This window comes from Pavona decussata, unplaced genomic scaffold, assembly GCF_977016875.1.
Source record: "Pavona decussata unplaced genomic scaffold, jaPavDecu1.1 SCAFFOLD_85, whole genome shotgun sequence".
NCBI classification, from domain to species: domain Eukaryota; kingdom Metazoa; phylum Cnidaria; class Anthozoa; order Scleractinia; family Agariciidae; genus Pavona; species Pavona decussata.
The window spans coordinates 1,135,001-1,151,126 of record NW_028145503.1 but is presented as its reverse complement, the minus strand read 5'-3'; the positions used below and the strand labels follow the sequence as shown (position 1 = coordinate 1,151,126).

Genomic DNA, 16,126 nt, shown 5'->3' with positions numbered 1-16,126 from the left:
AAAACAATGGAGATAGAACATAATACTTGTCTTTCAGTCAGGGGGCAACGGAGCTGAAAAGAAAAACTGCAAGAGGCCAAACCTCTCGAAAGCGAGAGACAACAATGATCAACTTTGTAAAGACGTGGAGCTATTAGACTCTCATATACTAGACTGCAAGCAGTCCCTTTCTGGTTAGTCGAGATGGTGTGCTCATAGCTCACATAGCCCCCTTCCGCTCGTTCGCTCTAGTTTTTTTCGCGCTCCGCTATTTCGCGCGACCTCTCGACTATCCAGAAAGGGACTGCTTGCAGTCTACTCATATACGTGATAAACGAACACCCTGCAATCTCAATGTAAATAAATAGCAGGAGCATGAAATCACGAGTAACGAATTCCACGGATCCTATGTCTTCATAGAAGACATATATTTAGCACTGTCTCCTAAAGACGCCGATTTATTGGACTCTTACATACGTGATAAACGAACATCCTGCAATCTCACTGCAGATAAGCATGAAATCACGAGTTACGAAATCCACGGATCCCATGTCTTCATAGCATTTATTAATGCGCTGTCTGATATCTTGCAGTTAGTCCGAGCCGGTAAACCTAAACAAATGCCACAGAGCTAGCATACCCAATGGCATATGAAAAACTTCTCCTAATGGCTCAGAAAACCTCCATTCAGTATATTTGAGTTTTTCCCTTTATAATCAAGATAAACATCATTAAGCAGAGCTAAGGTACCGTTGAAGGCTTTATTACAAATCTATTTGCGAACTGCAGGAGTCGCGTTGGCCCGTCAACATGTGGACAAGTCATTCTAGTTACGTATTAACAGTCTCTTACGCAATCGCTTGTGATTGGTTACCCAAAACTAATTCGCGGGAAAGGCTAGTTTAAAAATAACTCTACTTGTGAAAACGCCGTTTCACAGACTCGGTATGAAAGTTGTACGCTCCGGGTAATGGGCTCTTGTTTTGTTTTAATTAGCGATAGTGGAGGTTTACAAGGAAGATGGTAATGAGAGCTACCGTAAACGAGACTATTACAATGCTGTGATCTTCTACACTGAAGGAATAAACGTGAAATGCAAAGATAACGAACTGAATGCCAAACTGTACAGCAACAGAGCAACAGCAAATTTCTATCAAGGTAAGTGGTTTTCGTCGCAATTTCTCCTGTTAAAAATCCTGCTTGAGTACAAAAACAAAACCGCCAGCTTGTTCATTTTTAGTTTTTCCCATAATCACAGTACTCGTTCCAAGTCCCAGCTCGGTGTTCGTTTTGAAGTTACAGTTATCCCAGGGCACCAAAGAAAGAAAGAAACGGTCGCTTACGTTGATTCAACCACACTCGCTTATGAAACCTCTATTTCTTGTTTTAAGGAAAATACCAAGAGACAATAGATGATGCCAAAGCTGCCATTGAATTGCAACCAACCTACATTAAAGCCATCGCAAGAGGTGAGAAGTATTATCTGGTCAGATAAATGCAGGTGACCAGTCCTTTGCGCATAGATCTTTACAGCTCAAAGGGCTTAGTTTACACAGGTTCGGATTCCAGTCAGTGCTGTTTAACAAGTGAGTTTATCAAGGTAATGCAGTCTACAGAGATCACTTGCATCGCGGACAACTGTTTCATCAGGTACACTGAGTTAAGCTGGATTCTTCATGTTGTGAGTATGGGGAATCTCTTCAACTCTCTTCCTGTAAGCTTGACAGGGGAGCAAAGAGTCACAAAAGAAATCTCTTTCATTCACTCTCCAACATTTGTCACTTCCCTGGCTGCAGATCATAATACTAAGAGACAGCAGATCAAGCAATGAATTGAACCCTATCCGTTGAGGACAGGAGAACAGCCAGTGTCAAGGAAAAGAGGCAACGATCAAAAACTCAACTTCAACACTCACTTGATCCACCAGACGATGGAATGCAGTCGTTGATCAGGAAAGCCTCTGAATCACCGATAGGTCTAGTCAGTGATAGTGCCTTTTTAATCTTCAGTTGAAAAGGCAAACCAACGCAAAGCTTTCTAATAAAACACAATTAACTGCCGCAATGTTCCAAAAGTAGTGACTTCTATTCCCTATTTTCTAAAATTTGTCGGTACCTGTTAAAGAAGTCTCCCAATACAACGATCCTCTCAAACGAATTGCGACTTGAGACGTACTTTAACGTTTCTTTCTGCACGAAAAGACCCCTTCTTGCAATGGGTGAAACAAAAGTTGGAAAGGGATTCTGCTCTCGATCCTAGGCTTTGAGCTTCCCAGTAATGCGCCGATCAATTTGAAACCTACTTTGATTACGTGACCAATTAAATAAGACATGTACAGTTAACGTTTGGGAGTTTAATTTTTGTAAAAACTTTAATATTTTGTAGGGGCAAGTGCTTGTGAAAAACTGGGTCGACGTGAAGAAGCCATCAAATGGTGTGACAGGGGATTGGCAGTATCCTTTAATTCCTCGCAGTAAATACCACCGAAAGTACAACTGAAGATTTTCTAGGCAACTTAAGATACTCTAGGCAAATCAGTCAAAGACAATTGTACCTCAAAAATTAATTCAAGATCTTTTCGTATTACTGACAATTACGGCTTGGTCACCTTGTTTTATTTGGTTTGTTTACCGATTTTTCTTAACTTTGCGGTAAAAACAGATCAACAAGCAAAACAAAGCTTTACTGGATTTGCAAAAATCCATCAATAAACAACAGGTATTTAAATTTAGGAAAGTTTGAGTTCGTAGGTTTTGACTATCAAGAAAGGATTAAAAAATGTCAATTCTATTTTTCAAACCAGTTTTCAGCCCAGGCTCTTTAAATATACATATAAATATCCATACCTGTTTTCATATCTGAATCATTAAGAATGATGTTTTGGCGAGAGCTGTCAGCTCCGGTTTTCGTCTCTCCATAAAATCCAAAATTCAAAATTACAATTCGATCAGGAAACAGAGTAATTTTTACCCAAATTTCCCACGTTCAGGAGGAAAGGACAGATTTCCAAACCTGCAGTGAGATCTGGGAAAGAGAGTAGAAAAAGAGAGAATGGCCACCGAAATAATCAGTTTTTTATTCATTCATTCCTTCCTTCCTTCATTCATTCATTCATTCATTCATTCATTCATTCATTCATTCATTCATTCATTCATTCATTCATTCATTCATTCATTCATTCGTTCATTCATTCATTCATTCATTCATTCATTCATTCATTCATTCTCATTCATTCTTTCATTCATTCATTCATTCATTCATTCATTCTCATTCATTCTTTCATTCATTCATTCATTCATTCTTTCGTTCGTTCGTTCGTTCGTTCTTTCGTTCGTTCGTTCTTTCGTTCGTTCGCTCGTTCTTTCCTTCCTTCCTTCCTTCCTTCCTTCCTTCCTTCCTTCCTTTTTTCCTTCCTTCCTTCCTTCCTTCCTTCCTTCCTTCCTTCCTTCCTTCCTTCATTCAGTCATTCCTTTGTTCCTTCTTTCCTTCGATTTTATTTTAAACACATTATTTTAAACGCCTTTCTCGTTCCTACAAACTTTAAGCAAAAGGATAAACCCATACCCTTGTCATTCTATGATTCAGTATTAGACCAAGGCCACTCTTCATTTGCTTCGACTTTACAGGAAAAGGACGTCAGTAGCTTCCCTGGGGATGTAAAGGGATTCCCTGGAGGTGCTGGGTTCCCTGGTGCAGGAGAAGCAGGAGTATTCCCTGCTGAGCCAGTCACTGGAAGTGAGTGACAGCTATAGTTATATTTTATCCTTGTTTTCGTTACTTTCGTTTTGTTGATACTATGTTTACATTAGCCCAAGTGTTGCATCAGACATGTTACATTCGTTTGGCTATCTCGCTCAACACTGTGCAACATCGTCCAACAATGTTGGATGATGTTGCAATCAATCATTGATCAATTATTAGTATTTAACGACTGCGTGATTTTCTAAATAGGCATCGTAATTTCCTGACAATCATTGTTATGCGGTCGTGTGCTTCAAACAAGGGCTCACTAAGCAAAGACGCGCCATATTTGAACGCACTTTTAACTCAGAATTTCAAATCTCTAATGGATAGTTCATATTTTAAGCCTTCGTGCCGGCCACATGTTCCCCACTAAAAAAGTCTGTTCTTAATTTTCGAATGTAAAGGGATAGTTCCTAAACGTTGCAAAAAATCATATTTTTGGCTACAATTCGGTAGATACAGCATTCCTCTTCAAATTCCTGGTGTTCTAAACGTTAAATAGGACTTGAGAAAGTCAGAAAAGCTAATTTTGTTAGTGCGCTGCAGGCAAATTACGGCATTTTTTGCTGGTTTGTCGATTATTTTCGGCTATCCAAAGTGTCTTCATCTTCAACTTCGCAGCCTCGGTGTTCATGAATAAGAGTGGTACAGCTTATCCAGCATTCTGTCAATGTTACGATATGTAGATGACATTACATAGTTGTGATTCCTTGTGTGTTGTCAGCGGTTTTGTACCGTGAACATAGTACTTAGGTTTTTTGTATTAGCTAGTCAGTTGAACTACCGTTAGCTATTGATTAAAGACTCAAACAGTCAACAGCACTCTTTCACGCGGCCATATTGGAATAGTAAGACAACTTGATTTTCCTTTAGGAAATAAATTTATTTTAGTACAAATATATTTTTATTGTTTTGTACTTCCAACATGGTCACCTTTAAAACGCTCTACAGCGTCTAAGGTGATTTAGCAAAAAATTGGACCTATCAAATATTAAGAGGTAAGGAAATATTTCTTTCGTGAAAAGAAGAAAGAAGCCTGAGCACTGAGAACAATCGTTTTTTCATAAAAACGAAATAGCAGCGAAACGGTTTTGTTTCCAAACAGTCAAACATGACTGAATCATCTGAAGACATCTTAAAAAGTGGGGCCAAGCTAAAAATAGTCTTTTCAAACTCGTAGTAGCTTTCGAGAGATTTTAAAAGAAAAGCAAAAATTTGGTCTCTATTCATTCATAAATGTTAAACGATGGCACAATGGTGGATTAAATGTCTACTTCGCACTCAAACGTAATCTTTGTAAATTTTGTGTTCTGGCGTGGCTCCTGAAATGAATGAATTTTTTTTTTTCTTTTAAGTTCGCGCCATACTCTAAACCTAATAGAAGACGGTTTTTCTATGATGGTGCACGTGAAGAATGCAGTCCCAGTACTCGCTGTATTTCTAAACCTTATGCGTGCATCATTTTCTTATAGAACATAGGAAATTATCTTCTATTTGGTAAAGACGCAGATATACCGTTATAGTATGATTTGCAGCCCTGCTCTGTTGTGTTAACCACATCACCACCAGCAACTACAACAACAACTCTAATTAGGTGCCGATATTTTTAGTTTGTAAACAGCTAATTGGGGATACTAAAAATAATTAGGAAAAAGGGAAAAAATAATTTATACATGTTAAAAGTAAATTCATAATTAACTAAAATCTAAAATTTATAACAAGTAAGATTTAAAAAGTAAAATTACAAAAAAACGTCAAGAACTACAAATAAGAAAGGAGCCACAATTATAAGATCTACAAGGTTAATATGCCATATGTAAGGTAGTTTTTCCTTGATTTTGCTGTCTAATCTAGACCATATATATGGTCAAAGTACCTTATAGAATGTTTCCCGTAACGTACACTATTAAATCTGAGTAAATGTTTGACTCCTTTAAAAGTTGCTTTTTGAATAATTTCACTTTGTGGTCTAAGTTAAAGTCTACTTCTACAGCTAGGAGAGGAACCACTTCATAATTTGCACTTTGATGGTCGTTGATGCTTCAGAGCAGCGAGGTCCACCGACACTCGCTTCTAGTGATGGAAATTTTAGATCTTCAAAATGCTCTTGCTGTTCACAAACAAGAACCCTTCTTCTCGACCCTGGACGATCTTGTTTCATTTTTACTCCCCCCACCTCCCTCGAAATCATTCGACTGGAACTTGTATTTTCTTCAATACCACGCTGTTGCTTTCATAACACTCAGCAATGTCTTCGTGACTTTTTTGACCAGCAGTATTGAAACACGGATCTGTGAGCTGAAAAATTGATCGGGAGGTCTGGCTAAATAACATCTCTTTGCTTGAGACCTTCAGTCTCAAGTAAAACCACAAGACCTTTATCATCCCATTGAACATCGCACTTGCTTATCATAGGCGAGTCAGTCTTCTGCATTTAAAAACATTTTTTAGTGACTGTTACTACTGTTCTGATATCATTTGTTGTTGTTAGCCCCATTTCTTTCCGCTGTTTCTCTTACCTTACCCACCTCGTTGAGAATTACAATAAACTTTATCTAAAATAATAGACATGATTCGATGAAACTGTCACTTCTTAAAATGATTTCTTTTTAAAAAAATTATGCTCCCTAAAACATGCACACGTCCTTAATATAAACACAAAAGCATCTGGTGTCGAAAAAAGGAAACAAGGTAAACGATGCTCACACCTGTGAATTTTCTCGTCGGATGTCCAATTCTGCCTTCTCTTACATTTAAACTGTAAATTTCAAGGATAAACTTACAAAATCTCGACGTTTCGACGTCGTCATGACGCCAATATCAAGAGAGTGATAATTATTCAAATAATGCGAAGACACCTTTCTGAACGTAAAAAGTAACGTTATGTTAATTCTATCTACTTTAAAAGATCTTCTCGCAATATGTGTATAATTATCCTTCTCTTGGTAATGGGTCATGATGACGTCGAAAGGTCGAGATTTTATAAGGTTAACCTTAATATTTACCGTTCTTTGCTTCAACAATTTTTGTTACATTTTCCTTTTTAACTCGTGAATGCGCGCCTGCTCAATGAACGAGTTGAAGCGATGATGAGGTTTTCAATTGGTTGGTGGGTTGTTAGCTTTCAGGCATGCGCAGTGAATAAGTGATCGTAATGTAGCGGAATTTCACTCTAACGCTTGTCGAAATTAGCCAATTTTGCGTTTTCGGAAGGGAAACACACCTCTTGGAAATGGTGAATCGAAAGAGGAACTTCTAAGAGTGCTTGACAGTTTCAAGAGCGAAAATCAATGGCGACTAAATGATCTCAAATCAACTTTTAATTCGTTAAGTTCCTTGGTAATGTTCCAGTGTTTCTAGGAATACAACACACAAATAATTACAGGTTTGATTGTGAATTTGTACGTACTGAAATACTATTCTAATGGATCGGATTTTCGTATTCGCGAACAGTTTTTCCAAAATGTTTGAAAACCCTGATCCGACAAATTCGCTTCAAAATTGACTTGAAATCGCTCGCAAGTCGCCTTGCGACGAAGACTTATACGCTTTTGCTTCTTAGGCCTGTAAAGAGACCTATCTGGATAAATTCTTTATTTAGGAAAGCTTTTTGTGGGTTTTTCTATTTCCATTGATGAAAAGTGACAACTCGGTGTAATCTTGTGTAAACAAACACATGTCCTCGAAACTAGTGGATGAAATTCGCCAAAACAGAAGCCGGGGTCCAGTTTGAGCAATAAGATCGAATCGAAAAAAAAAATGTAAACACTGAAAATTTGCATCGCAACGCGTGATGTATTTCTATATTTACGATCACCTGGATAAAGTTAAAACAGCAACTTTAGCACGGTTAAAACCTTCTCCCCATGTTATAAAACGCGACAAAAGCTGTCGTATGAACGTAGAAAAGAATATTACCACGCTAATAACAGAAAGAATTAGGTCACGTGCTACGCAGCCAAAATCGTCCACATGTATCAAGTTTCATTCGGCAACAACGCGACGCAAGAAAAAAACATACGGAGGTTCTTGGAAGGAAAACTGGACGCTTTCTTGTCGATTGGCAACCACGCAAACCACAAAAAAAACGCACCTTTGCGTTACTTTGCGTTTGGGAAGGAATCAGACACCATGTCTAATTTAATACATATACATAACGAATTCAGCAATGCGACATGGCTTTCAAGAATCCTTGTATCGTAGTTTCATGCTTGTACCGCTTTACGTTTACCACTATTCACTTCTGCATTCACGAGTTAGCTCACAAGAGCCTTTTATTAATTCAGGGCCTTTGCCTCTTTAATCACCATTCTCCAATAATTTGCACATTCCTTCACCACTTATTTTCACGTAGTTTTTACGCTCTAAACTTTTCCTTTCTCCTTGAAAAAGGAATAACACAGAGCCAGGCCCAATTCGTACAAATGGCCAAACAACATGAAAACATTATAGAGTTACTCCAAAATGTTCTTCACCTTGCCCAGGAATTGGGCCACCGGAGAGATGAAGGAAGTGTCTATGGCAATATCGGCAATGCTTATCATTTACTTGGTGACCTCCAACAAGCCATACAGTACCATCAGAAACATTTACAGATTGCCAAAGACCTGGGTGACCGTGCAGGAGAAGGAGGCGCTTATAGCAATCTCGGCAATGCTTATCAATCACTTGGTGACTTCTAACAAGACATACAGTACCATCAGAAAGATTTACAGATTGCTAAAGACCTAGGTGACCGTGCAGGAGAAGGAGGTCCCTATGGCAATCTCGGCAATGCTTATCAATCACTTGGTAACTTCCAACAAGCCGCACAGTACCATCAGAAACATTTACAGATTGCCAAAGACCTGGGTGACCGTGGAGGAGAAGGACGTGCCTATTGCAATCTCGGCAATGCTTATCAATCACTTGGTGACTTCCAACAAGCCATACAGTACTATCAGAAGCATTTACAGATTGCCAAAGACCTGGGTGACCGTGCAGGAGAAGGAAGTGCCTATGGCAATCTTGGCAATGCTTCTAAATCACTTGGTGACTTCCAACAAGCCATACAGTACCATCAGAAACATTTAAAAATTGCAAAAGACCTGGGTGACCGTGCAGGAGAAGGACGTGCCTATGGCAATCTCGGCAATGCTTATCAATCACTTGGTGACTTCCAACAAGCCATACAGTACCATCCGAAAGCTTTACAAATTGCCAAAGACCTGGGTGACCGTGCAAGAGAAGGGATTGCCTATGGCAATCTTGGCAATGCTTATCAATCATTTGGTGACTTCCAACAAGCCATAAAGTACCAGCAGAAACATTTACAGTTTGCCAAAGACCTAGGTGACCGTGCAGAAGAAGGACGTGCCTATGGCAATCTCGGGAATGCTTATCAATCACTTGGTGACTTCCAACAAGCCTTACAGTACCATAAGAAAGATTTACAGATTGCCAAAGACGTGGGTGACCGGGCAGGAGAAGGACATGCCTATGGCAATCTCGGCAATGCTTATCAATCACTTGGTGACTTCCATCAAGCCATACAGTACCATCAGAAACATTTACAGATTGCCAAAGACCTGGCTGAGCGTGCAGGAGTGGGAGGTGCCTATGGCAATCTCGGCAATGCTTATCAATCACTTGGTAACTTCCTACAAGCAATACAGTACCATCAGAAACCTTTACAGATTTCCAAAGACGTGGGTGACCGTGGAGGAAAAGGACGTGCCTATTGCAATCTCGGCAATGCTTATCAATCACTTGGTGACTTCCAACAAGCCATACAGTACCATCAGAATCATTTGCAGATTTCCAAAGACCTGGGTGACCGCGTAGGAGAACGACGTGCCTATGGCAATCTCGGTTATGCTTATCAATCACTTGGCGACTTCCAACAAGCCATACAGTACCATCAGAAACATTTACAGATTTCCAAAGACGTGGGTGACCGTGGAGGAAAAGGACGTGCCTATTGCAATCTCGGGATTGCTTATCAATCACTTGGTGACTTCCAACAAGCCATACAGTACCATCAGAATTATTTACAGATTGCAAAAGACCTGGGTGACCGTGCAGGAGAAGGAAGTGCCTATGGCAATCTCGGCAATGCTTATCGATCACTTGGTGACTTCCAACAAGCCATAGAGTACCATGAGAAAGATTTACAGATTGCCAAAGACCTGGGTGACGGTGCAGGAGAAGGACGTGCCTATGGCAATCTCGGCAATGCTCATCAATCACTTGGCGAATTCCAACAAGCAATACAATACCATCTGAACTATTTAGAAATTGCAAAGGACCTGGGTGACCGTGCAGGAGAAGGACGTGCCTATGGCAATCTCGGGAATGCTTATCAATCACTTGGTGACTTCCAACAAGCCATACAGTACCATCAAAAACACTTACAGATTGCCAAAGACCTGGGTGACCGTACAGGAGAAGGGCGTGCCTATGGCAATCTTGGCAATGCTTATGAATCACTTGGTAACTTCCAACAAGCCATAAAGTACTGGCAGAAACATTTACAGATTGCCAAAGAGCTGGGTGACCCTGCAGGAGAAGGACGTGCTTATGGCAATCTCGGCTATGCTTATCAATTACTTGGTGACTTCCAACAAGCCGTACAGTACCATCAGAAAGATTTGCAGATTGCCAAAGACCTGGGTGACCGTGCAGGAGAAGGAGGTGCCTATGCCAATCTCGGCAAAGCTTATCAATCACTTGGTGACATTCAACAAGCCATACAGTACCATCAGAAAGATTTACAGATTGCCAAAGACCTGGGTGACCGTGGAGGAGAAGGACGTGCCTATTGCAATCTCGGCAATGCTAAACAATCACTTGGTGACTTCCAACAAGCCATACAGTACTATCAGAAACATTTACAGATTGCCAAAGACCTGGGTGACCGTGGAGGAGAAGGACGTGCCTATGGCAATCTCGGCAATGCTTATCAATCACTTGGTGACTTCCAACAAGCCATACAGTACTATCAGAAACATTTACAGATTGCCAAAGACCTGGGTGACCGTGCAGGAGAAGGAAGTGCCTATGGCAATCTCGGCAATGCTTCTAAATCACTTGGTGACTTCCAACAAGCCATACAGTACCATCAGAAACATTTAAAAATTGCAAAAGACCTGGGTGACCGTGCAGGAGAAGGACGTGCCTATGGCAATCTCGGCAATGCTTATCAATCACTTGGTGACTTCCAACAAGCCATACAGTACCATCCGAAAGCTTTACAAATTGCCAAAGACCTGGGTGACCGTGCAAGAGAAGGGATTGCCTATGGCAATCTTGGCAATGCTTACCAATCATTTGGTGACTTCCAACAAGGCATAAAGTACCAGCAGAAACATTTACAGATTGCCAAAGACCTAGGTGACCGTGCAGAAGAAGGACGTGCCTATGGCAATCTCGGCAAAGCTTATCTATTTCTTGGTGACTTTCAACAAGCCATACAATACATTCAGAAAGGTTTAGAGATTGCCAAGGAAGTGGGCAGTAAAGTTTCTGAAGCAGATTCACATCATTCCTTAGGTTGCGTTTTCCAATGCTTGGCTGTTTTCAGGGAGGCCGTCGATAGTTACAGGTCAAGCGTGACACTTCTTGATACCATAAGGGCTCTTCTTCACTCTGAAGATTCATGGAAAAGAAGCTTTCGCGAACTCTACCACACGTCTTACACTGCTCTTTGGAGGTGTCTGTTAAAAATAGGAAAGAACAACGAGGCTTTGTGTGCTGCTGAGCGGGGACGAGCACAGGTTTTGACTGATATGTTAATGATGCAATATGGTTTGACAGGATTGTCGCCTTCGTCATGTGACGTTAGAGACACAATCACCTATATCTCAAGGGTGTCATGCACACAAACAGTTTTTCTGGCAACGGAGAAGAACAGAATTAACATCTGGGTCCTTGGAAAGGGAAATGAAGTGATATTTAGACAAGGGAAAATAGAGGGTCAGACTGCGCTTGACGACCCAGTCCGTACTTTACTGGAGACAGCTTTTGAAAAGATTGGAGCTGGTGTTGGTGTTAGATGTGAAAATCGTACAATAGATGAGCTGACTTGTGACCTCCCACCTTCCAGAGGAAAAAAAAATGCATCAGGCGAAGCAGCATACTGTACCAACAACGCGTTACAGCCATTGTATGATGTAATTATTAGCCCCATTGCAGATGTGCTTCATGGTGACGAGTTGGTCATTGTCCCAGATGGTTCGTTGTGCTTGGCTCCGTGGACCGCACTGAGTGAAGATTTTAGGATTCGCACCGTTCCCTCGCTCATGAGTTTAAAGCTAATTACAAGTTCACCCAAGGACTTCCACAGTAAGTCTGGCGCGTTGTTGGTGGGAGATCTATGCGTCAAAAAAGTTCGAGAACCTTTATCACCGTTACCATACGCCAAAAAGGAAGTAGAAATGATAGGAGGAATCCTCAAGACTCCACCACTTACCGGAAAAGAGGCGACCAAAGCGGAGGTGTTGAAACGAATGACCTCAGTTGGTTTGGTTCACATTGCTGCTCACGGGGAAAAGGAAACTGGCCAAATTGCCTTGGCTCCAAATCCTGGTTGGACATCCGAATTCCCTGAAGAAAAGGATTTCATACTGAGCATGTCAGATGTACAAGCGGTTCACCTCCGAGCTAGCCTTGTGGTGTTAAGTTGCTGTCATAGTGGGCGTGGGGAAGTGTTAAAGTCTGAAGGTGTGGTGGGTTTGGCAAGGGCATTCCTTTGCGCTGGGGCTCGTTCTGTTTTAGTGGCTCTCTGGGCAATTGATGACGAAGCTACCCTGGAGTTCATGAAGAGTTTCTATCAACAGCTTAGAGAGGGAAAAAGTACCAGTCTAGCCGTTCATCAGGCTATGAAATCTTTGCGAGACTCCAAGAAGTTCTCTTCCATCAGACACTGGGCTCCGTTTTTACTGATTGGTGATGACGTAACGCTTGAATTTGATGGCAAGAAATAAAAACGGTAAGTAAATTTTGTTTACAATTCTAAACTAATTATATGTGTCTCTCGTATGTAAAATGTTTCTGGATAAAACGACTAATGGCGCGAAGAAACTGTTTTTAGCTATTCGATTCCAAATTCTTTTAAACTTCTTATTCTCTCGAATACGAAATCAGGGTCGACAATAAGCTCCTCAGAGCGCGTGGATTTTACCGAGGTCACAGAATTGGTTTTAGGAACCTCTTAACTTACTTTGCTCTAGACGAACTATGGAAAGAAAACGTCCAAATTTTGAGAGAGACTTTTTCATTCACTCGTAGAATCGTTTCCAGGATGTCAACAAGAAAAATTCTTTTGCTCGCCTCGTTTTCTCAATTTGTTCAATTAGGAATCGGTTTCTCAGTGAATCTCTCTCTTCACTTTTTTCCTCGGCCAGAATTTCTTTGGAAGGAAATAACAATTTGATTATATTACTGGATTGAATCAAATCTAAAATGTCACAGCACGTCATAAAGTTAGCACTAGAATTTGTTTCTCAATAGATTATCTCACAGGTTTTCCATTTATTTTTTCCAATTTTGCAGAACGTCAAGGAGTTATCTGACCAAGAAATGACCTGCTAAAGAGTAGTAAAGAAGCCATAATTCTGAATCATTTTCACATCCTTGTCAGGTAGTATTTTCTTATAAGCAAGTATTATAATTTATTTTCTCGAAATTTTGTTGCTGTTTTATCCTTATTCTCCCAGAGCACATAAGACCAAAATTTCAAGAAGTAAAGCAAATTTTACTCGTTAACTATTGAAAGCGTAGCTAGCTAAACTACTTGGGTTACACGGCAAATTATGACAAGCTATTTTAGTACAAAAGGGCCCGGCCATTCTTGCTCCAAGTGATCAATCAGGTAGCCTTCTGTTGATTTCACAGGAACGATCTGTGGCTAGAAAACGTTCAAATTTGCGCTGTGTATTCCATCAAGTTACTTGGAAGAAATTCTGTTTTTGTAATGATTGTACCGAGGTTTACCTGAAAATCAAACATGGCGAATGGGCCTGGTCAAACTTATTGATATTTGCTGTCAATTAAGTGTTTTGCTGACATTGAAAACATTACATAAACATGTGACATGTTGCGATATCTAAAGTTGCATTTCAAATGCATGCTCTATTATGGTGCTTCTTGTTTATAATTATTGTAACTATTTTTCGGTATATATACTCTTAAAAAGTTTGAAAACTTTTACAATTTGAAATGGTTGTATTTTTGAAAGTTCCTTTTTCATCACGAGATCTAGTAATGGTGTACCGTAGATCGTAACTAGGCTAAACGAGCCAGGTTTCTTGTAGGCTAAGGTCAACTGAGTAAAAGTTAAGAAAAAAGAAAAGAAAAGAAAAGAACTTGGTCACTAACAAGTAGAAAGCTTTTGTAGGGCAAGCAAATTTGCAGGGCTGACACTAAGCTGCATGAAGTTTAATTTTAATCAGACAATATTTCAACTAGTACGACTAGGCTTGGCTGTAGTGGTCTCCCTGCCTAATAATTTTTTTTACGTATTCATGCATATAGATCTGTATCTGTATTTTAGTTAGGCGAAGCTAAATAAATAAACTAGTCTTCTTCAGGGCCTAAGTTAGAATGAGAGAAAATAACGGCTCTAAGAATATAATTATTAACTATAGTAGATATATACGCAGTTTTCATGAAATGTATACAAGAGCTTATCATGCAGATTGTGTTCATACACATGTACAGCTATTCCGGTAAACGTTATCTAAAAGCTTAAGCGACAAGACCACAAGGTGATATTGGTAATTTATTGAAAAATTTACCTAACTCGGCTACGGTTCATTCCTGCCGAAAATAAATCACAGTGGCAAATGTTTACGGTATTTCTCTGTGGCGATGAAAATTGCGAAGTTACAGCCAAAGTAGAAGACGTACAGTTACCCATACTATTTTTTGGCCCTGTCGTGTAATCTTGAGGCCTTAAAATCCGATAGCGTTAGTTGAAATAGCTGTATACAGGGGGTTAATGTTCCTTTGTCGATTGAAACACCTGGTGATAAAGGTTTACTCTAGTCAATGGGGTAAGCCTCTTTCACTTTTCGGCGGAATGCGTTGTTACTAGTTCAAGGTATATTTTGAGTAAAGTTCGGTGTAGGTTAAAATCTATTTATCCAAGAAAGAAAGCGAGATTTCGAGGAAGAGCAGAGTTCCGAACTGCCAAAGCGATAATGATTATTTTTGCTATGACAGTGTCCTTATTTTCTTATGACAAACTTTTCCGAGCGCGCTAGAAACTCAAATTAAAGCACTGCTTGTGAGTTCCCAAAAAAATATTTTTTGTTTTTTAACTAATTCACCTAACGATTTACAAATCACAGCTAAATGCTAAAAAAAAAGGTTTTAATCAACCTTCATGATGAAATGACGGATGGTCAAACATCTTTTACAAATAGAGCTACCAAAAATAAACACTTGGGTTTCTTCTTTGGGATCTCGTATTTTACTTATATTATCTTATCTGTTTGACCAAAAAGTAATTTATCCGCATTTATTGGAAGCGAGGTCTGCAAAGAGAAACAATCAAAAACACTCTTGTTTTACAAATATTATCGGAATATTTGATTCGTGTGCGGCAAACTCATTCGTTTTAAGAAAATTCAATGAGGGACAAGAATCGAAAGCCTAAATCAAAAGTAAATAACCTTGTTCGCGGAAGCAGTATCTTGCATATTTGTATTAAACATTTGAGCAATTATTTCAGTTTTTCCGATAACTAGAAATATCTAGTTGCCTTTGGTAAAGGGAGTTCAGTAAATTAATAAAAATATCTTAGTGCGTCGTAAAGTTTATCTCAATCAAACAATTACTGTATTCCCTGACAAACTTAACTTTGTATATGGCCAGACGTACGCTGGACAACCTATCTTTGCGAACAATTTGTTTTTTTGAACTGAACAAGTGACTTCAGCTGTCGGGTCTGATAAACAACTCATTAGTTTCAAATAGATTTAGGTCATTTCCATGATAACCTTCAATTGAAATCTTTTTCGACGGCTCAGGTTCAATCCGTAAACTCTGATCTAACAATTAAAATTTTCCTATTAAAATTCTGACTCGAAGATGTTTTGAAGAATACAAACTTTTGCATAAGTAAACAAACCAAGTTAAATGAAGATTATTTTATTCACTGGACCCCAAACAGCTGATTTCATCTTGTTTCTGCATAATAGAGATATTTGTTTAACAGTTGAACTTGTAAAATGAAATTTTAAAAGCATTCCATTTTGAGATAAATACAAGGCAACTCGAAGATAATTTCATTCTGGTAAGACACTTGTAATCCTAGAGTGAAGAAGAGAATAAAACTTTGAAGACGCCAAATTCTTGTGCTGTGACCTGTTCCAACACTGGGCTGGCTTGTTTACACGTGAAGTGAAGTCTGGCGCGTGTA

General features: G+C 39.5%; 2 protein-coding genes and 1 pseudogene across 4 annotated transcripts in view; all 3 read left to right on the top strand.

Moving 5' to 3' along the window:
• Positions 1–15,212, top strand: part of LOC146475177 (uncharacterized) — a 275,844-nt gene extending 260,632 nt beyond the window's left edge. Inside the window, exon 11 of the mRNA XM_085116121.1 lies at positions 13,255–15,212. The gene's annotated coding sequence lies outside the window, so the exon portion shown is untranslated. The remainder of the gene's footprint in view (positions 1–13,254) is intronic.
• Positions 1–16,126, top strand: part of LOC146475165 (uncharacterized) — a 143,059-nt pseudogene that overhangs the window by 3,264 nt on the left and 123,669 nt on the right. The gene's annotated exons all lie outside the window — the stretch shown is intronic.
• Positions 11,560–16,126, top strand: part of LOC146475164 (tetratricopeptide repeat protein 28-like) — a 128,236-nt gene continuing 123,669 nt past the window's right edge. The window contains exons 1-2 of one of the 2 annotated variants that reach the window (XM_085116108.1): positions 11,561–12,691; positions 13,255–15,212. In XM_085116108.1, coding sequence (XP_084972234.1) covers positions 12,003–12,686 — 684 coding nt within the window. In that variant the 5' untranslated portion in view covers positions 11,561–12,002 and the 3' untranslated portion in view covers positions 12,687–12,691; positions 13,255–15,212. Of the gene's footprint in view, positions 12,692–13,254; positions 15,213–16,126 lie in introns of those variants that run through there. The other variant, XM_085116109.1, reaches the window with a different exon arrangement.